The sequence below is a fragment of the Microcaecilia unicolor genome, chromosome 7 (genome assembly GCF_901765095.1).
Source record: "Microcaecilia unicolor chromosome 7, aMicUni1.1, whole genome shotgun sequence".
Lineage (NCBI taxonomy): Eukaryota > Metazoa > Chordata > Amphibia > Gymnophiona > Siphonopidae > Microcaecilia > Microcaecilia unicolor.
The window spans coordinates 232,203,463-232,226,337 of NC_044037.1; the positions used below are offsets into that span (position 1 = coordinate 232,203,463).

General features: G+C 42.2%; 1 protein-coding gene across 3 annotated transcripts in view; it reads right to left on the bottom strand.

The window, feature by feature from the left end:
* Positions 1–578: 578 nt before the first annotated feature.
* CERS6 (ceramide synthase 6) overlaps positions 579–22,875 on the bottom strand; it is a 270,865-nt gene continuing 248,568 nt past the window's right edge. For all 3 annotated transcript variants that reach the window (XM_030209471.1, XM_030209470.1, XM_030209469.1), the window contains 2 exons: positions 20,224–20,380; positions 579–1,174 (listed from right to left, as the gene is read on the bottom strand). In XM_030209471.1, coding sequence (XP_030065331.1) covers positions 1,016–1,174; positions 20,224–20,380 — 316 coding nt within the window. In that variant the 3' untranslated portion in view covers positions 579–1,015. The remainder of the gene's footprint in view (positions 1,175–20,223; positions 20,381–22,875) is intronic.

Genomic DNA, 22,875 nt, shown 5'->3' on the forward strand with positions numbered 1-22,875 from the left:
TCTGATTGTGTGCATATATAAATAAATTTATGCTAGCGGTTCTCAACCCAGTCCATGGGACACACCCAGCTAGTCAGTTCATATCCACAATGAATATGTATGAGATAAATTTGCATGCACTGCTAATTCAGACAACCACCAATTATCTAACTCACCTCTTTAAACAAGCATTTCTCATAACCTGATTTATTCTTTTCTTTTTTCCAAAATGTCCTTACTCACTTGTCATAGCAGCCTTTATGTGTTTGCCCACATCCACCTTCCCTTTATATGTTTATCATGGCTCTATAATTGAGTTTAATTCATATTCATTTTATGTGTTCCTATTGTTTTTATCTGGTTTTCCTTGTTTATCCTGTTTTGTGTTTTATTATTCCTATTCCCTTTTTAAATATTTTGTTAATCACTTAGATGTATATTTATATGATTTGCGGTACATCAAAAATAAATTGACAATTGAAATTTGAAAAATGATACTAAAATAATACCTTAAAATAGCTACTTAGTTTGAACTGATTTAAAAAGCTTGTTTCCAGAAATTTTTCATCATTTTTAAACATGACATTGGGAAACAGTCCTTGCGAGTTTAAAGGCTGTATTTAAACCAACGCTGTAAACACAAAGATAGATCTTGTTTTGGACTATTGTCTGTGAAATAGAATGATAGCTTTTTGTAAGTGGAAAATAAGATCAAGCATGCTATTGCAGATAGCAGATTGGGCAAACAGAAACAGGAATGGATTAAAGAAGCTTCAGCATTTCCACTACTTAGAAAAAGAGTGAGAAAAATTTCCTTTTGTCACACCATTGTCTCAGTTACATATTTATCATGCCATATAAACAAAATGGAAAATCTTCATCAAACAGAAAATGTGACAGTGCACTATGATGATGCTTTCATATTTCCGATTTTGTTTTCTGATACTGAGATATATGAAGAAATCACATTCCCAAATTAAGTACTTCCAGTAGCAAACAGTTCCTCATTGATGTATCCCACATTTGGATTTAATGACTAATGTTCTTCTGAACAAATCCCGCTGCTCAGGTACCCATTTGTGTCACTTGCATCAGTGGTACCATTGCTAGTCTTGCTGTGTATGTTCTTCCCATAAGATACTGAATCTTCATCATCTGAACTGCTCTCTACGTCACTTCGGTCATCTTTCGACACCTGAAAAATATGCCAGAGACCCTTATATAAACTCATATAAAATATTCAGATCAATCCGACTTCCTTACCCGCATAGTCAGTGAACACTTTTACATAAAAATAAAATTTTTAAAGTTAAGATGAAGTTTCAAGAAACATATACAAACATTAAAAATTATTAAAAACTATTGCTGTGATACAACTTGAGGGGGTCTTTTACTTAGGCGCACTGGTGTTTTTAGAGTGTGTTAAAAATAGGCGCACACTAAACACTAAAGATGCCCATAGGAATACATTGGTGTCTTTAGCACTCAGTGCATGCCTATTTTCAGCGCACACTAAAAATGCCAGCACGCTTTAGTAAAAGACCCCCTTGGTTTCTTAAGAGAACATGTATTCTTATATTATGAAATGTGCTAAAATTTAAAAGCCAACTTTGTTTCATACACCAAGCTCTTACTTTTCATACCCCATGCTCCTCTTCAATACCATGTACATTCATATCTGTTCCCTTTAATAATGACCTACTCTTAAGCTCTCTATCACTCCACTCCCCCCACCATTTTCATATTGACACTCATCATCAACTCTCTATTTTTCCTTTTTCTTCTTTTAAAGCTACTTCTCACAGTCCCTTGTCTTCTGCCCCTATGCTTCCATTTTCAGTTGATTCCCCTCACAAGCACATTATTTTGGATGGTATTCACTTTGCCAAATGTTTTTAGGACCTTCAGAGGGGCATTTTTGATTTGAAGTCTAAGTCCAAATTTGGACGTTTTGCACAAAACATCCAAAATCCAAATAGGAATGAAGGTAATTTTCAAAAAAGAAAAAAGTCTTTTTTTTTTTCAAAAATACTGTTTCAAACAAGGTTTTGTGCTTTGGATATTTTGTTTTTTGGTCCATTTTTGAATAAGTGCAAAATGTAGAGATTCATGCCATTGGGGTGTAGGAGGAGCCAGCATTTTTAGTAGACCAGTCCCCCAGACATCTCAGGGGAGCAATGGGGCACCCTAGAGAGCACTTCTGTGCATTTCATAAAAATGCTCCCAGGTACACATCTCACTGTTGCTCCCTTACCTTGTCCCCTGAGCCCTCCACTAGCCCCCACTGTACACCACTACAATAGCCCTTATGGTGAAGGGGGCACCTATATGTGGGTATAGTAGGGCTTTGGTGACTTCGGGAGGGGTCACAGTTTTCACCACAAGTGTGATAGGTAGAGGGAGATAGGGACCTGAGTCCCCCACTCCATACTGCACTGCACCGGCCACTACACTACTCCAGGGACCTGCATGATACTCTAATAGATCTGACTTTAACATCTGAAGCTCTCATAGAGGCTGGTAAGTCATTTCTTCATTCATATTTTTGGGGATAGGGAGGGGGTCAGTGACCAATGGGGGTATTGGGGAGGATCAACCCTGATTCCCTACAGTGGTCATCTGGTAATTTAGGGCAACCTTTTGTGCCTTATTCGTTATAAAAACAGGTCTAGCTCAAAATGTCTTAGTTTTAGTCCTGGGCAGTTTTGTTTTGTTCCATTATGGGTGAAAAACATCCAAGTGTTAGGAACATCCAGATCCGACCCTTAGCATGCCCCTGACATGCCCCCTTTTCATTTGAATGCACTTCTGATGGACTTCATAGAAAAGCATCTAAAAATTGGTTTTGAAAATACCAATTTGGATGTTACTGTTAGAAAAACATCCAAATGCTGCTTGATGCCACTTTTTAGACATTTTTCTCTTTCAAAAATGAGCCCCTTAGTGTTTCATTATGATGATTTGTTACTTCTTATAATCATTTGCAAAGCCACTTTGCTCTCTACTCAGTGGTATTCCTTCCCCAATGTTCTCAGTTATTTGTTTTGTCTTTGATTATTATTGTTCTATGCAGATCTCATCTTTATGTGTCGATTTTGTCTATTATATTGTCTTTATGATAAGGCTTTTACTCTCTATTTCTTTGTCTCTATTAGATCTGTTCCCTGCTATGAAGATGTACTTTTAATAGCAGTATGCCAAATAAATTCATAAATCCCTCAAAAATCCTTCTCTTACTATAATCTTGTTTCTTGTCACGATTGTGACTTTTTCTTGGTTTGTGCTCCCCTCACCCTCTGGTGACCAGAACCGGTGGCTGCCATAGACTTTTCAGACTCTGTTTTCAGTCCGGTCCAGATATTTTAGCCCTCCAGTCTTGCTTGGAAGTTTGACAGCTAGCCTCACCCTTAGCTGCCTTGCGATTGCTGCAGCTGAGCTCAGCCGCTGATAGGCTTATTAGCCACCTGGAAACTTTCTAGTTTGCCTTTGCAAACACCAAAGGTCCAGGTTAGTGTTTGGTGCTGATAGGGGAATGGTGGTCAAGCGCAGGTGAAGACCGGTTGCTCTGTCCTGCTTATTCCCTGTCTGTCTACTGCTGTTGTTCCAGTCCTGTGGTTCCAGTTCGGTTGTTCCAGCTTTGCCTGTCTACAGCTTCTTCTGCCTTGCTTGCTTACCCAGTCCTGGTTGAGGGTCTTGCCTACTGCTGCTGCTTGTCGGCAGCGGTCCAAGGGCTCACGTGGTGCCAGTGTCCGAGAGCCTGAGACTGTGACATTTCTTCAGCACTATCTACATAAGTACAAATGTGTTGCAATACTGGGACAGACCGAAGGTCCATTAAGCCCAGTATCCTGTTTCTAACAATGGCCAATCCAGGGTACAAGTACTTGGCAAGATCCCAGAACAGTAAAACAGATTTTATGCTGCTTATCCTAGAAATAAGTAGTGGATTTTCCCAAGTCCATCCTAATAATTGCTTATGGACTTTTTTTTTTAGGAATTTTTTAAACCCTGCTAAACTAACTGCTTTTACCACATTCTCTGGCAACGAATTCCAGAGTTTAATTACTTGTTGAGTGAAAAAATATTTTCTCCAATTTGTTTTAAATTTACTACATATTAACTTCATTGCATGCCCCCTAGTCCTAGTATTTTTGGAAAGAGTAAAACGATTTACCTCTACCCTTTCCACTCCACTCAGTATTTTATAGACCTCTATCATATCTAGCTGCTTTAGCCTTTTCTCATAGGGAAGTCATCCTATCCCCTTTATCATTTTTGTTGTCCTCTGTACTTTTTCTAATTTCCACTATATCTTTTTTGAGATGCAGTGACCAGAATTGCACACAGTATTCAAGGTGTGGTCATACCATGGAGTGATAGGCATTATAACATTCTCATTTTTGTTTTCCATTCCTTTTCTAATAATTCCTAACATTATATTTGCTTTCTTGGCCACCGCAGCACACTGAGCAGATGCTTTTCTACTTAGCATCAACAATGACACTTAGATCCTTTTCCTGGGCAGTGACTCCTTGGAACTATGCATCACATAGCTATGGTTTGGTTCCTCTTTCCCACATGCATCACATTGCAGTTGTTCAAATGAAACGCTATCTACTACTACTAATCAATTCTATAGTACTACTAGACATACGCAGCACCGTACACATTATAAACAGGTACTTTCTCTGTCCCTAGGGGCTCACAATCTAAGCTTTTTGTACCTGAGGGCAATGGAGGGTTAAGTGACTTGCCCAAGATCACAAGGGGCTGCAGTGGGAATCGAACCCAGGTTGCCAGGATCAAAGCCCACTACACTAACCATTAGGATACTCCTCCACTCTGCCATTTGGATACCCAGTCTCGTAAGGTCCTCTTGCTATTTTTCACAATCCTCTTGCGATTTAACAACTTTGTATAACTTTGTGTCATCTGCAAATTCAATTACCTCAATAGTTATTCCTATCTCTAGATCATTTATAAATATGGTTTGGGTTCCTCTTTCAGATACATGGACTCCATCATGAGAGCGCATAAGCGCTACAGAGGGTAGGCATGGCTTAATTACGATATCAAATTAAGAAAAAGCATGGCGTCGACCCATCCATATCATGGAAACACAGGGTCATAGATTTATGGCTTGAAGAAATGTCGGCTCACAGACCTTTCACGCATGACAAGGGATATAACCATATAGACACGGCAGGGCACAGGCAGTGGCAATCCTTTCTGCCCTCAGCAGCAGGTGAAAAGTCTTATGGGTCGCAAGCGGGAATATGACCATTCAGGCAATACAACCAGGGCCACAGCACATGGCACCCTTGTAAGTTTCACCATTCCTGTTCAGTAAGTGGAGTAGGACACTGCAAGCATGAAGCCATGTCACAATGGTTAGCTAGGTACCCAGACAGATTAGCAGCAGAATCCATTGCTACAGGCTTCGAAAGAGGTTACACTATTCCATACAAGGGCCCTCAACATGATTCAAAGCACTTCCCAAGAAATGCAACGTCCATTCACACATACCAACAGGTAGCTAAAGAGAAGATAAATTATAACACTTCACCACTCCACCCTTACTCTGAAAGTCATACCTCTATAACTTTTGTGTAGACCTTTCCTGTCATCCTTAATCTCATTGTTACACCAATTGTATCTTTTACCCTGGTATGGCGATGCCATAACAGGCCTTTGTAAGCCACATTGAGCCTGCAAATAGGTGAGAAAATGTGGGATACAAGTGCAATAAATAATAATAATAATAATCTCTCTATATAAAACGCACCTCCAACGTTCGAATGAAGCCAATGTTAGCCAAAAGTGAAGGGGGTGAGATCGCATTGTGTCTGCCCCGCCCACGCGTCAAACGTGATGACGTAGAGGGCGGAGCAATGACACTCAACCAATCGCAACGCTCGGCAGCGAAGCGTCAGGGAAGGAGGCGGCGCTCTCAACGTCTAGCCTTCCCTTCGCTGTGTTCCGCCTTCTTCTGACGTCAAAGATGACGTCAAAAGAAGGTGGAACACAGCGAAGGGAAACCTAGACGTCGGGAGCACCGCCTCCTTCCCTGACGCTTCGCTTCCGGAACCGCCACGGAGGTATATTTAAAAACAAGAAAAAAAAAAAAAAACATATTGGGGGGAGCGAAGAGGGTGGCCACAAAAGAAAAACAATGGGAGCAGGAGGGCAGGGGAGAAACAACAGCATGGATGCGAAGGGGGGGGGGAGAAGAGGGCGGCCCAGGCTGGGACATGGGAGAGAGAGGAGCATGGATGCAAGGGGGGGTCATGGAAGGGAGACAGGGGACTTGCTGGAAAAGGATGAATGGAGGCGGCAGGAGACAGAGGAGCATGGATGGGCATGAATTGGGAGGGCAGGGCTCAGGGAGAGAGGGCAATTGCTGGAAAGGGATGAATGGAGGGGGCAGGGGACAGAGGAGAATGGATGGGCATGGATTGGGAGGGCAGGACTCAGGGAGAGAGGGAAATTGCTGGATAGGGATGAATAGAGGGGACAGATGGCCATGGATGGATATGGATTGCAGGGCAGGCCTCAGGGAGACAGGGCAATTGCTGGATAGGGAAAAATGGAGGGGCCAGGTGACAGATGACCATGGATGGGCATGGATTGGAAGGGCAGGACTCAGGGAGACGGGAATTGCTGAATAGGGATGAATGGAGGGGACAGATGGGCATGGATGGATATGGATTGCAGGGCAGGCCCCAGGCAGAGAGGGGAAATGCTGGATAGGGAAAAATGGAGGGGCCAGGTGACAGATGAGCATGGATGGGCATGGATTGGAAGGGCAGGACTCAGGGAGAGGGGAATTGCTGGATAGGGATGAATGGAGGGCACAGATGGGCATGGATGCATATGGATTGCAGGGCAGGCCTCAGGCAGAGAGGGGAATTGCTGGATAGGGATGAATGGAGGGGCCAGGTGAAAGAGGAGCATGGATTGGAAGGACAGGACTCAGGGAGAGGGGAATTGCTGGATAGGGATGAATGGAGGGGACAGATGGCCATGGATGGATATGGATTGCAGGGCAGGCCTCAGGCAGAGAGGGGAAATGCTGGATAGGGAAAAATGGAGGGGCCAGGTGACAAAGGAGCATGGATGGGCATGGATTGGAAGGGCAGGACTCAGGGAGAGGGGAATTGCTGGATAGGGATGAATGGAGGGGACAGATGGCCATGGATGCATATGGATTGCAGGGCAGGCCTCAGGGAGACAGCGGAATTGCTGGATAGGGATGAATGGAGGGGCCAGGTGACAGAGGAGCATGGATTGGACTCACACTTTCACTCTGACTCTCAAACACTCACTCTCACATACACTCTCCCAAAACATACACACTCCGAGGAAAACCTTGCTAGCGCCCGTTTCATTTGTGTCAGAAACGGGCCTTTTTTACTAGTAATAAATAAAGAGCTACTCTCGGAAAGCGGGCTCCATTGTTTTAATTGGTGATGCAAAGGGCTATGGCTGAGCAAGTGCCAAGTGCACGAGTTGTTAGTTTGGAAACCCGATATTTTTTCCTGCTCTCTCTTGCACAAGGAAGTAGTTTCTAGATGTCATAAATAGCTGCTTCATGGAGCTATTCATCCAGGATCCAACTAGAGGAGAAAATACTTTAGATCCAGTACGTACTGGTACATAGGACCTAGTGCACGGAGTAATGGTGGTAGAGGGGGGCTGCTAGGCAACAGTGATCACAATACAATCAATATCATCACTGGAAGGAGGACACCAACAATCTACTGACATAGCATTTAATTTTAAATAGGGAGACTATAGGGCTCATTTTTAAAGCACTTAGACTTACAAAGCTCCATAGGTTGCTATGCAACTTTGTAAGTCCAAGTGCTTTGAAAATACACCTCTATGATGATATTTAATAGAAATTTTTTTTTATAAAAACAGCGATTGTCAGGGTAAAAAATCTACATGAGGTAAGGGCATTATTTAGGAAGAGTAGCTTGGAAGCCCAGCTATTCCACACATCCAAAAAAAAAAAAAAGGTCAAAAGACGGCCAAACAGTCAGTGTGGTTTAATGGCAAGGTGGAAGAGGTGGTGAAAACCAATTTTTCAAAGTTTGCAATGTTATATTATGAACAAAGAAAAAAACTTAAATAAAGATATAAATATATATAAAAAGAGAATCTTTCAAAAAATGGAAAGCAGACCCTACTGAAGAAAACAGATAAGCACGAGCATTTGCAAGTTATATGTAAAAAATAGTACGGAAGACCCAAAAGAGACTCAGAGATGCCAAGCTATCCAATTCCAGGCTGTAGATTTTTGGCCAGTTCTAGTTTTCAACTTACATTTCAAAGCTTTGCGGGATTTCTAATGCCTGATTCTACCCATTGAAATCAGTGCTGTAGGGATGGGCAATCAGAAATCCAGGACTGTCCCAAAATCTCTAGCCTGGACTGAGTAACTTGGCATCTTTGGAGACTTTGAAAAGAAGCTTACTGTAAAGGCAAAAACAAATACTTAACTTTTTCAGGTAGATCTAGAGCAAGAAGCCTGTGTGGGAGTCTGCTGGACCACTGGATGACCAAGAGAGGATATCAGAAAACCTAAATTATTTATTAGCTTTGGTCTTTACTGAACAAGATGCTGGGGCCATACCAGCAAAGACATTTTCCTTCATGGTAATGATTTGGAGTACCTACAGCATATTAAGTCTAAAAGATATAAAAGATCAAATCAACAAATTCAAGAACAACAAATTACCAGGTGTTGAAGATACGAGGAACCAAGGTAAGTATAGTTGGGACTGTAGGGTGGGTTGGTGAATGGGTTATTGACTGTCTTTCTGGTCCCAGGGCAGAATCTATCTGGCTTAAGCATCCTGGACTAGATCAGAAAGCCTTTTTAAATTCCATTATTAAAGGTACGGTTACCTTTAATCACTGAGATTAACAATGGTAGTAAAATCAGTTCATTGTATACTTGTTATTGTTACTGTTGAACAATCTGCATAGAATTAAGTTATTGTATTAAGTTTTTAGTGTAATAGGAAAGACACAATCACCCCAAAGTCCTGAAAGAACTCAAACATGAGACTGCTACCTGTTACTAGTGGTTTATCAGTCAAAATGGCAACAACATCTGAGGATTGGAGGGTTGCCAATACAGCAAGAATTTTCTAAAAGGCCAATACAACAGGAATTATCTTTAAGGGCTTACAGGATGATCCATGATACCATAGATAAACTTATAAGTCCAATGTCGGTGCTGGGGAAAATGGTTGAACACAAAATTACTTATATATAGACATAACATAATTTTTAATAGGAATGAGTCAGAATGGGTTCAGCAAAGGCAAGTCTTGCCTTATCAATTCAATTGTTCTGAATTAAAGGGTCACTGGAGAGAAGGCAATGCCTTTTTGTATATTGAAAACTTGTTAAACAGGAAATAGTAGGACTGAATGGCAAATTATCCATGTGGAAAAGAGTCACTAGTGAAGTTCCCTACTGGTCCCTATTGGGACCTCTGAAATTTAAAATGTTAATAAATGATCTGAAGATAAAAGCGATGAGTAAGGAAAAAAAAGAGTGGATATGATAGTAGTTTATAAAATTATGACTGGGGTGGAACTGATAAATAGGGAATAGTTGCTTAACTTGTCAAACGCAAAAACAAAAGGACATCCCACAAAACTAATGACCAACAAATTAGAAAATTTTAGAAAGCTTTTTAAAAATGTATATTTATTTATTTATTTATTTACACAGCACAGTCATTAAATCTATTACTGGAGAATGTGGTCAAGGCAACCTACATATACAAACGCTGTAAATAAGGTACATAGAGGGGCATTTTCGATATGCCGTTTAAGTCCAACTTTGGAAATTTGCTCAAAATGGCCAAATTTCAAGTGGGGAATATAGCCATTTTTGAAACAGCAAAACATCTTTTTTTTTAATGGCTATTTGCTCAGTGCATTTATCTTTTGATCCATTTTCGAAAAAAGAAACCATCCAAGTGAAAAACGCACAAAATCAAGCCATTGTGATGTAGAAGGAGCCAGCATTCTTAGTAGACTGGCCACACAGACATCCCAGCAGAGCGGTGGGGCACCCTAGGGGGCACTGAAGCGGACTTCACATAAAAGCTCCCAGGTACACATCTCACTGTTACCCCTTTATATTGTATAGTGAACCCTCCAAAACCCACCAAAAACCTACTGTTCCTAACTGGTTACCACTACAATAGCCCTTATGGCTGCAGGTGTCACCTATATGTGGGTACAGTAGGTTTTTGGTGGGTTTTGGAGGGCTCACACTTTCCATCACAAGTGTAACAGTTAGGGTGGATTATTGGCCTGGGTCCCCTTCTCCATAGTGCACTGCCCCGCCCATTAGACTACTCCAAGGACCTACTTGCTGCTCTAATAGAACTAGCTACAACATCTGAGGCTGTCATAGAGGCTGGTATGTATGGTTTAATTTACATCTTTGGTGGGTGGGAGGGAGTCAGTGACTGCTGGGGAAGTAAGAGGAGGTCATTCCTTTATTCCTTCAGTGGTCATCTTGTCATTTAGGGCACTTTTTGTGCCTTATTCATTCTAAAAGCAGATCTAGCTCAGAATGTCTTAGTTTTAGTCCTGGACATTTTTGTTTTGTTACATTATGACTGAAAAATGTTCAGGTCTAGTAAATTGGGAGTTTCAAAATGGCCGCTGCATGAATCAGACGCACCCACCGTTTCTTTGAAGTTCCTATTCTTCTTTAGCGATGCCGAAAAGAAGGGACCGGCCCTCCTCCACTGCTCCTCAGCAGCAAAACTTATCCTTCAACCAACCAACTTTACAAACTTTTCTTCGGAGGGACCCGATTTCAGAGGCATCTGAGAGCAGCCCGCTGGACCGCTCTGGGGTGAATGGAGACCCCAGAGCATTCCCTGGGCTAGAGCTTTCGCTCAGCCCTGACGGAAGAACTCCTCCCCCTCAACCTGTAGTCTGCAGTACCCCTCAGATGGCATCCTCTTCCTCGAAGCCTACTGGAACGCAAGAAGAGAGAATGGAGGTACAACCAACCAGACGAATTCGGACTGAGGGAGACCTGGGTAATCAGACTGAGAGAGGAATGTTGCCTACTCTCGGAACAACGGGAGAGACTCATGTTGTGAATGAGGAAAGTGAACTTTCTATTACAGAGGTAACAATGCCTTCTCTACCTATATCATTTGAGAAACCACGTGAAGTAACCCTGGACAGTTTATGGATGTTAATAGCAGACTTGGGGAAAGTAATATTTCCACAGGTTAAAAAACTGACTCAAGATGTATCAACACTGGAACAAAAGACAAAAGATACTGAGTTTAAGATAGACACAATAGTAAATAAAAATAAGGAATATGAAAAAGAAGTAAAGATGATACAATCACTTCAAGAGTGCATGACTAGAGATTTAATATTCCTTAGAAGAAAAACTGAGTCCTTGGAAAGCGCTATAAGAAATAATAATCTTCGTTTTTTGAACTTCCCCAAACAATTTGCGATTTCTCCAAGAGACATGCTAAGGAAATATATAAGAGATATACTGAGAATAGCCGAGGAGGCTATTCCCCTGTTTTCTCAAGTATACTACTTACTGACAAAAACGAGAGAGAGTCAGATTCAAGAATTGAATGTCTCAGAGATTCTAGAAGCTTCTGATAGTGAAACGGTGACACCATCGACTTTACTTGCAACTGTGGCATTAACTCCAGATAAAAATTGGTTAATGAGACTATTCTTTTAGAATACAGAGAAATGTTTTTTTGGACTGAAAATCCAAGTTTTTCCTGATATGACAAAAGATACTCAGAAGCGCAGACAATTTCTTATGATGAAGCCCAGAGTCCTTCACTTGGGGGCGACATTTTTTCTGAGATACCCTTGTAAATGCGTTGTTAAATACCAGATGAATAAATATGGGGTTTTTTTTTCGATCTACCCCAACTCACAGCATTTTTAACAGCTAAGGGGTCTAATGGGAGGGGTGAGAATAGTTCAGTATAATATAAACTGGAATCTTTTGGGGGAATCAGATTCAGCAAATTCCTGTTATGTTTTTTAGCTTATAAAAATTAAATATCCATATGTGTAACATTTTGAAACTCCAAATAGTGGACTTGAGGATAACCCGGTGGAACTTTCTTTATATGCCTTTGTTAAAAGTTAACAAAATTTTGATTTTCTTATATTATATAACAGAACCTGGTAACCTTTCTGTACAAGTATTATGCTTGATTATTATGTTAAAATTTATAAATAAAGGGAAAAAAAACAAAAAGAAAAAATGTTCAGGTCTTAGGAACGCCTAAGTCCCACCCTTAACATACCCCCAAACACGCGCCTTTGAGATTTGGATGCACTGCAGGTGAACAACATAGAAAAAAGTCTGGTAAATGGGTTTTGAAAATACCAATTTGGACATTTTTGCAAGAAAAACATCCAAGAGCTGTTTTATGCCACTTTTTAGACGTTTTTCTCTTTCGAAAATGAGCCCCATAGAAACATTATCACTGAGTTTTGCTCCAACAGAATATTATCTTGTAGACTGTTCATTGGTTTCAGTCACTGCTTCCCTTGACTAAAGACAGGGGAAATTACAGATGACTAGGCTGGCCTTGCCCCATTGGGCTACTAAGTGGATGAGTAGCCCAATGCTCCTTGTGACCATGGGCATGCAACCTAAGGTACAGATTGTAAGCCTTCTACACCTGAATTTAACTCACTTTAAACTTCTACCGAAAAAGAAGTGAGATAAATCTGAAATACCTCCTCTTACCCTACTAGGCTACAGAGTTATGTATCTGATGGAACTGATGCCATAAGTTGTACATTTTCTACAAAGCACATCCTAGTGTTGTCAGGTGGAATTCAACAGATAGTGATATATGAGGAAAATAGATATTGAGGTGTATTTTCAAAGCACTTAGACTTACAAAGTTACGTGGAAGGGCATAATCGAAAGGGGTGCTCAAGTTTTCCTGAGGACGTCCTCCCGTATTATCGAAACAAGATGGGCGTCCATCTTTCGTTTCGATAATACGATCAGGGACGTCAAAATCTTGACATTTAGGTCGCCCTTAAAGATGGTCGTTTCTGATTTTCGGCGATAATGGAAACAGAGGACGCCCATCTCAGAAACGACCAAATCCAAGCCATTTGGTTGTGGGAGGAACCAGCATTTGCAGTGCACTGGTCCCTCTGACATGCAACCGTGCACCCTAGGGGGCACTGCAGTGGACTTCACAAATTGCTCCCAAGTGCATAGCTCCCTTACCTTGTGTGCTGAGACCCCCAAACCCACAACTGTACACCACTACCATAGCCCTACATGTGGGTACAGTGGGTTTCTGGTGGGTTTTGAAGGGCTAATATTTACCACCACAAGTGTAACAGGTAGGGGGGGATGGGCCTGGGTCTGCCTGCCTGAAGTGCACTGCACCCACTAAAACTGCTCCAGGGACCTGCATACTGCTGTCATGGAGCTGAGTATGATATTTGAGGCTGGCATAAAGGCTGGAAAAAAATATTTTAACATTTTTTTTATTGAGGATGGGAGGGGGTTAGTGACCACTGGGGGAGTAAGGGGAGGTCATTCCCGATTCCCTCTGGTGGTCATCTGGTCATTTAGGGCACATTTTTGTGGCTTGGTCGTAAGAAAAAAGGACCAGGTAAAGTCAACCAAGTGTTCGTCAGGGACGCCCTTTTTTTTCCATTATCGGTTGAGGACGCCCATGTATTAGGCACGCCCTAGTCCCGCCTTCACTACGCCTCCGACACCCCCGGGAACTTTGGTCGTCTCCATGACAGAAAGCAGTTGAGGATGCCCAAAATCGGCTTTCCATTATACTGATTTGGGCAACCCTGTGAGGACGCCCATCTTGCGATTTGTGTCGAAAGATGGGCGTCCTTCTCTTTCGAAAATAAGCCTGATAGTAATCTATGGAACTTTGTAATCCTATGTGCTTTGAAAATGAGTCCAATTTTCAGTGCCATTAAGAACTAGCTGTGCGTACATGCCTATAGATTTCATAACTGCACCACATTTAGACAGTTGATTAAAGACAAATTGCTGTTTTCTGAATATTTGGCTAAAAACCTTGAGTTGTGCAAATTCAATGCAGGCATGTAGCTAGATATTGAGTTTTATGGGGGCCTGAGTATAAAGTGGGGGGAATAAAATGTTGCTCTGCCTTGCTACTACTCTTTGCCTTCTCAGTCATGACTCCCACATACCTAAGTTGTCAGGGGTCCCCAAACCCCACCAGCGGAAGCACTCCTCCACCCTTTGCAAGGCATGAGTGGAGCGGGGGGAGGCCTAGCATGGCAGCCGCTGCCCAGGGAAGGTGCAGGCCATGAGTGGAGGAGCGCTTCTGGTGGCAGGGCTTGGGGACCCCTACCAGCTAGGGCTCAAACCTAAATTGGGGTGGCCCCCCAGTGGCTATGCCCTTGCTTCAATGATAACTTTTGTTTTGCTAGAAGAAAAATAAAGAGCTGAAATACTTATACTGCTTTAAATACGTCTGTTATAAGTTATCCGCCTGATAGAAAACAGTTTTAAAAAACATACACTTCTTAAATATGACAACTGCTTTTGGTTTATTACTATCCCTCCATACAGCTTGAACAATTAGACCACATGCCAGTCATTTCTCTGCCTGTACTCCCAATCTGCATGATTAATACTAATGGAAGGATGGAGGTAAAAGAATGTTCAGATTAAAACAACAAAGAGGGGAGGAGACACCAAAATGAGCCAGATAATGTATTCCCTGTTCAACAAATTATGTCAACTCCACTGACTGACACTTAGCAGAGTGTGAATGAAACACTAAGCTCACAGTTTTGACAAATTTAATGATGAAGAAAAAGCCAATTTGCTAAATAGATATTTTTGTTTTGTTTTCACTGAAGAAAATCCTGGAGAAGGACCACAAGGGTCTGGCAAAAGTACACCTGAGAATGGAATGGATAGAGCACCGTTCACGGAAGAGAGTGTGTGTCAACAACTAGGAAAGCTAAAGGTGGGAAAGCCATGGGACTGGACGGGATCCACCCCAGAATATTGAGGGAGCTCAGAGAGGTTCTGGCGAGTCCTCTTAAAGATTTGTTTAATAAATCCTTGGAGACGGGAGAGGTTCCGGGGGATTGGAGAACGGCGGATGTGGTCCCTCTTCACAAAAGTGGTGATAGGGAAGAAGCTGGAAACTACAGGCCGGTAAGCCTCACTTCGGTTATTGGAAAAGTAATGGAAGCGATGCTGAAGGAAAGGATAGTGAATTTCCTGGAAGCCAATAAGTTGCAAGATCCGAGACAACATGGTTTTACCAGAGGGAAATCGTCTCAAACGAATCTCATTGAATTCTTTGATTGGGTAACTGGAGAATTGAATCATCGACATGCTATAGACAATCTACTTAGATTTTAGCAAAGCTTTTGACACGGTTCCCCACAGGAGGCTCTTAAATAAACTCGATGGGCTGAAGATAGGATCTGAGGAGGCTTATATGTTAGGCGGTGAGAGTCTGATAGGTACTGAGGGGGAGAGGGATCTTGGGGTGATAGTATCCAAGGATCTGAAGGCGACGAAACAGTGTGACAAGGCGGTGGCCGTAGTGAGAAGGTTGCTAGGCTGTATAGAGAGAGGTGTGATCAGCAGAAGAAAGGAAGTGTTGATGCCCCTGTACAAGTCATTGCTGAGGCCCCACCTGGAGTATTGTGTTCAGTTTTGGAGGCCGTACCTTGCCAAGGATGTTAAAAAAATGGAAGCGGTGCAAAGAAAAGCTACGAGAATGGTTCGGGAATTGCGTTCCAAGACATATGAGGAGAGACTTGCTGACCTGAACATGTATACCCTGGAAGAAAGGAGGAACAGGGGTGATATGATACAGAGGTTCAAATATTTGAACGGTATTAATCCGCAAACAAATCTTTTCCGGAGATGGGAAGGTGGTAGAACGAGAGGACATGAAAAGAGATTGAACAGGGGCAGATTCAGGAAAGATGTCAGGAAGTATTTTTTCACAGAGAGGGTGGTGGATGCTTGGAATGCCCTCCCGCGGGAGGTGGTGGAGATGAAAACGGAAACGGAATTCAAGCATGCGTGGGATATACATAAAGGAATCCTGTGCAGAAGGAATGGATCCTCAGAAGCTTAGCCGAAATTGGGTGGCGGAGCAGGTGGGGGGAAGAGGGGTTGGTGGTTGGGAGGCGAGGATAGTGGAGGGCAGACTTATACGGTCTGTGCCAGAGCCAGTGATGGGAGGCGGGACTGGTGGTTGGGAGGCGGGGAATCCTGCTGGGCAGACTTATACGGTCTGTGCCCTGAAAAGACAGGTACAAATCAAGGTAAGGTATACACATATGAATTTATCTTGTTGGGCAGACTGGATGGACCATGCAGGTCTTTTTCTGCTGTCAGCTACTATGTTACTATCAGGCTTATTTTCGAAAGAGATCGCCGGCGATCTTCCGACACAAATCGGGAGATGGCCGGCCATCTCCTAAAACCGGCCAAATCGGTATAATTGAAAGCCGACTTTTGGACACACTCGCCGGCATTCTGTCGCGGAGGCGGCTAAACTTCAAGGGGGCGTGTCGGCAGGGTAGTGAAGGTGGGATGTGGGCGTGCTTATGAGATGGCCGGCTTCAGCTGATAATGGAAAAAAGAAAACTGGCGATGACGAGCATTTGGCCGGTTTTACTTGGTCTATTTATTTTCACGACCAAGTCTCAAAAAGATGCCCAAACTGACCAGATGATCACCGGAAGGAATCGGGAATGACCTCCCCATACTCCTCCAGTGGTCACCAACCCCCTTCCACCCAAAAAAAACCTTTAAAACATTTCCTTCCTAGGAGGGGAAGCCAGTCGGCCAGCTCGTAAAAAAAAAAAAAAAAAAAAAGGATCTTGCTGATCAGTTATGTTATGACTTACTTGTTCTGGAGTGCTGTATTTTGTGATACTGTTTTGAGAAATGTTCAAGAAAGACGTCATACAAATTAAAAAAGTCCCTGCCATTCATTTTCCCTTGATGGCCGTCCCTGACGTGCACTTCCCTTAATAGCCGTCTTTCTCTCCGAAAGTGCATTTCTTTTAACGGCCGGCTTTCTCCACAAACAGGGAAATCAAAACAGTTTTTGCTCACAGTTTTTTTATTAGTAACAGTTGGATCTGAACCAGCCACCTCTGCATTATAAGAGCCATGATGTAACCACTTGGCCACAGCTCCACTTACTTGGCTGTCCCTCCCTTTTGATTATACCCCTTCAGGTCTCTCTCAGCCAATCACAGTGCGCTAAGCTGTCTGTGAGTGGCTGAGAGAGACCTGGAGGGGTATAATCAAAAGGGAGGGACACCCAAGTAGGTGGAGCTGTGGCCAAGTGGTTACATCACTGGTCTTGTAATGCAGAGGTGGCTGGTTCAAATCCCACTGTTACTACAAAAAAAGCAGTGTGCAAAAACTTTTGATTTCCCTGTTCATGGAGAAAGACGGCCATTAAGAGAAGTGCACTTTCGGAGACAAAGACGGCTATTAAGGGAAGTGCACGTCAGGGACGGCCATCAAGGGAAAATGCACGGCAGGGACTTTTTTCATTTGTATGAAGTCTTTCTTGAACGTTTCTCAAAACAGTATCACAAAATACAGCACTCCTGAACAAGTAAGTCATAACATAACTGATCAGCAAGATCTAAACATTCAGAAGTACCAGTGCACTATGAATGCTGGCCCCTCCCACGGCCAAATGCCTTGGATTTGGCCGGGTTTGAGATGGCCGGTTCCAGTTTCCATTATCGCTGAAAAACAAAGTCGGCCATCTCAAACCCGGCGATCTGTGGCATTTGGCCGACCCCAACCGTATTATCGAAACAAAAGTTGGCCGGCCATCTTTTTCGATAATACGGTTCCGTCCAGCTGTTGCGGCGCCGCCAAAATAGATCGATTTCGCCGGCGCCGTTTGATTATGCCCCTCTATGTTACTATGAAAGAATATTGGGTATTAAGACAGATTTGTGCCAAAATGTCTTTTCTCACTATTACCATATTAAACTGAAAATACAAACTAAAAATGAAAGGAATTTAATCCAGAAAAAAGAAAAAGGAAATGGGAAAATCACGGCAAGGAAATTATTTGATGATTTAGGCAGGAGAAATATATTGAGTCATGGTAAAACAGGCGAATTGAATATTCTTTGCTGCATTAATTCACTTGTTTTGGCTTACAGAACATTTTGTCATTAAGAATACTCGGAGCTGTAACTGCTCTGCATGTTTAAATTAGTTTTATAAGGTATAAATGATTGAAATGTAGTGTTAATTTTAATCTTTCATTATGAGCTATATGATTAGTACATGTTTAGTGAACAAACTGTGAAATGAACAGTTTGAGGGGTTTAGCCATTGATCATGCAACAAATTCAACCAAACTTACATGCAAAGGGTTCCATTTCCCAGCCTTCGTTAGGGGGGGAGGGAAGAGGACAGAAAGATAAGAACATACAGGTAATGAAAGAAACTTCAACACTGATAATCTGAAGGTAATAATCAAGTTTCAGAATTACATATAGACACTGAGAAGTGCGATTTTCTAGAATTAATATAAAGATATGTAGGCTTCATCTTTTAAAATCAGATGATCTACGTGACGTGTGCAAAAAGGCGTTTATTACAAGCCCATTTTGTAACACTAGCATAGGCACTAACAACATGCAAATACCAACACACACAATTACACTTGCGCCAAGGCATATTCACTATGGACTAGATAACATAAATGGTGCCGAAAAATCAGTGCTGAGCGCTATTCTATAAAGGGTTTGCTACCTTTATAGAATAGCGTTAAGCGCATAAATGGGAACTAACTTAAGCTGTCGGCAATTACGCCTGCTGAAAGCCGGAGTAAATGACAGTGCCTAAATTAGGCGCTGATGGAGTCTATTCTGTAATATTATGCGAAAATTCTGGGAACATCCTGGATCACCCCTAGAATGCCTCTGGCCACACCCCCATGAATTTACTTGCTATAGGATTTACACTTGGATTGTAATAAAATACAATCTGCGCATAAAATCCAATTAAGGCCAATTAATGCCAATAATTGACTGTTAGCAGCCAATTATTGGCACTGATTGGCTCATTCAGTTCAAATCAATTCTTGTATATCGCTAATATCTCCTTTCCAGGGTTCAGTGCGGTTTACATTCAAGGTGAGACAAAAGCAAATAGTGTTAGTGTGAGTTTTGAGAAACATTAGAGACCATAGGATTAATCAATTAAATTGCATGCCCAAATCAGCAATGTGCATTGATTTGCACGCACAACTTTAGTCATCATATATAGAATCCCCCAGTATATTGTACTCATTTATTTTACAAAAGCACATACATACATTGCTACTCCGCCATCTTATTGGAACAGATGTGCAAATGTGCAGGGGAATTCTATAAATGGCACTTACAATTTGCGCACACAATTTAATTGAGTCACAAGTCTATTAGCACTGATAATCGGGCGCTATCAATTATTGCCATCCACTGGCTATAATTTAGATTTACGCGTGCATCTTGCTAAGCACTATTTTATAAAGATGCATGTGCAAGTCCTTCAGCACACGACTGAAAAGGGTCATGACCATGGTAGGGGCATGGAAGGATCAAGGGCGTTCACTAATGATGCACACACTATTATACAATTTGTGGGATCCACATCTAATTTAGGTACAGGGTTTCTACCAGGATTCAGTTGGTGTAACTCCTCTCACCTAAAAGTTAGGTGCGGATCCTGGCACTCCACGCTATGCTATAAGCAGCACCCAATTTGGAGCACAGTTTCTAGAACAGTGCTCAGCACTCATTTTTTTTTGGCGTCCAAATTTGAGTATAGATGTATAGATGCATGTCTTATTTACAACATATCTGAATTCTCTAATCATTCCTCTCAGGTAGTGTGAAAGGTAATTTAGGCATTTTTTCCATAGGTTATGCAAAAGCACATTACCAAACACATGAAAAGATTTATCAATTGTAAAATATGAAGTTTCAGGAAACAAATATTCAAACTAATATATATATATATATATATATCAAATAACCTCTGCTTTACAACTGGTGGCCAACCCCTAGTAATATCCCAACAAAAATATGTAGTTCAGACCCAAATACCACAACACAGTGCAGAAAGTATGTAATACAGCTTAATAAGAACAGCCTAGTAAGTGAATCTTTGTCTCACCTTGCCTTTTGAAAATGCTTTCCACACCATCTTGATGATTATACATGACCACATGAAGTTGAGCACTTGAATTATCAAAAGCAGAAAGTTCATGAACCACCAGGATGGAAAAGGGCCTACAATTTCCCAGCTATCAAACAACGTGCTATTTAGTAACCTGAAGAAAAGAAGGGAGCAGTCAATGGTAATATTCCAAGCACATCCCATTTTCATTAATCTTTTTTTTTCCCGAATGCTTATGAGGTCTTATGTATGTTTGCTTGCTTGTGTGTTTGTGTCCCCTTAAATATTTTTTGTTTTGTGTCCTATCCACACCAGTTTTTTAGTACATAAGGATTTTCGATATGACTTTGGACGTTTTGCAAAAAACGTCCAAAATCTGAATAGGAAAGAATGTCATTTTCAAAAAAAGAAAAATGTCTACCTTTTTTTTCAAAAATATTGTTTTGAACAAGGTTTTGTGGTTTGGACGTTTTGTTTTTTTGGTCCATTAAAAAAAAAAAAAAAAAAAAGTACAAGTATAAAACACACAAAATCAAGCCATTGGAATGTAGGAGGAGCCAGAATTTTTAGTAGATTGGTCCCTCAGACATCCCAGGAAAGCAATAGCACACCCTAGGGGGCACTGCTGTAGACTTCAAATAAATGCTCCCAGGTATACTTCTCACCATTGCTCCCTTATCTTGTCTGCTGAGCCCCCTAAAACCCACCCAAAACCCACTACCCCCAATTGTACACCACTACTATTGTTAAGGTGGGTGGAGACTGTGAACATGAAGAGAGGTGTTTGAAAGGCTATAATCACTATTTTGCCTGCTGCTTACATAAATAATGCCACACTGGGAAAAGACCAAGGGTCCATCGAGCCCAGCATCCTGTCCACGACAGCGGCCAATCCAGGCCAAGGGCACCTGGCAAGCTTCCCAAACGTACAAACATTCTATACATGTTATTCCTGGAATTGTGGATTTTTCCCAAGTCCATTTAGTAGTGGTTTATGGACTTGTCCTTTAGGAAACTGTCTACCCCCTTTTTAAACTCTGCCAAGCTAACTGCCTTCACCACGTTCTCCGGCAACGAACTCCAGAGTTTAATTATTCGTTGGGTGAAGAAAGATTTTCTCCAATTTGTTTTAAATGTACTACACTGTAGTTTCATCGCATGCCCCCTAGTCCTAGTATTTTTGGAAAGCGTGAACAAACGTTTCACATCCACCTGTTCCACTCCACTCGTTATTTTATATACCTCTATCATGTCTCCCCTCAGCCGTCTCTTCTCCAAGCTGAAAAGCCCTAACCTCCTTAGTCTTTCTTCATAGGGAAGTTGTCCCATCGCTGCTATCATTTTAGTCTCCCTTCGCTGCACCTTTTCCAATTCTACTATATCTTTCTTGAGAATTGAACACAATACTCAGGTGTGGTCGCACCATGGAGCGATACAACTGCATTATAACATCCTCACACCTGTTTTCCATACCTTTCCTAATAATACCCAACATTCTATTCGCTTGCCTAGCCACAGCAGCACACTGAGCATAGTAACATAGTAACATAGTAGATGACGGCAGAAAAAGACCTCCACGGTCCATCCAGTCTGCCCAACAAGACAACCATATGTGTAAACCTTACCTTGATTTGTACCTGCCTTATTCAGGGCACAGACCATACAAGTCTGCGCAGCAGTACTTCCCGCCTCCCAACCACCAGTCCCGCCTCCCATCACTGGCTCTGGCACAGACTGTATAAGTCTGCCCTCCACTATCCTCGCCTCCCAACCACCAACCCCTCTTCCCCCCACCTGCTCCGCCACCCAATTTCGGCTAAGCTTCTGAGGATCCATTCCTTCTGCACAGGATTCCTTTATGCATATCCCACGCATGTTTGAATTCCATTACCGTTTTCATCTCCACCACCTCCCGCGGGAGGGCATTCCAAGCATCCACCACCCTCTCTGTGAAAAAATACTTCCTGACATCTTTCCTGAGGCTGCCCCCCTTCAACCTCAATTCACGTCCTCTCGTTCTACCACCTTCCCATCTCCGGAAAAGATTTGTTTGCGGATTAATACCTTTCAAATATTTGAACGTCTGTATCATATCACCCCTGTTCCTCCTTTCCTCCAGGGTATACATGTTCAGGTCAGCAAGTCTCTCCTCACACGTCTTGGAACTCAAATCCCGTACCATTCTCGTAGCTTTTCTTTGCACCGCTTCCATTTTTTTAACATCCTTCGCAAGGTACGGCCTCCAAAACTGAACACAATACTCCAGGTGGGGCCTCACCAACGACTTGTACAGGGGCATCAACACTTCCTTTCTTCTGCTGAATACACCTCTCTCTATACAGCCTAGCAACCTTCTCGCTACAGCCACCGCCTTGTCACACTGTTTCGTCGCCTTCAGATCCTTGGATACTATCACCCCAAGATCCCTCTCCCCCTCAGTACCTATCAGACTCTCACCGCCTAACACATAAGTCTCTCTTGGGTTTCTACTCCCTAAGTGCATCACTTTGCATTTCTTCGCAGTGAATTTTAATTGCCAAACCTTAGACCATTCTTCTAGCTTCCTCAGATCCTTTTTCATGCTTTCCACTCCCTCCCGGGGTGTCCACTCTGTTGCAAATCTTAGTATCATCCGCAAATAGGCAAACT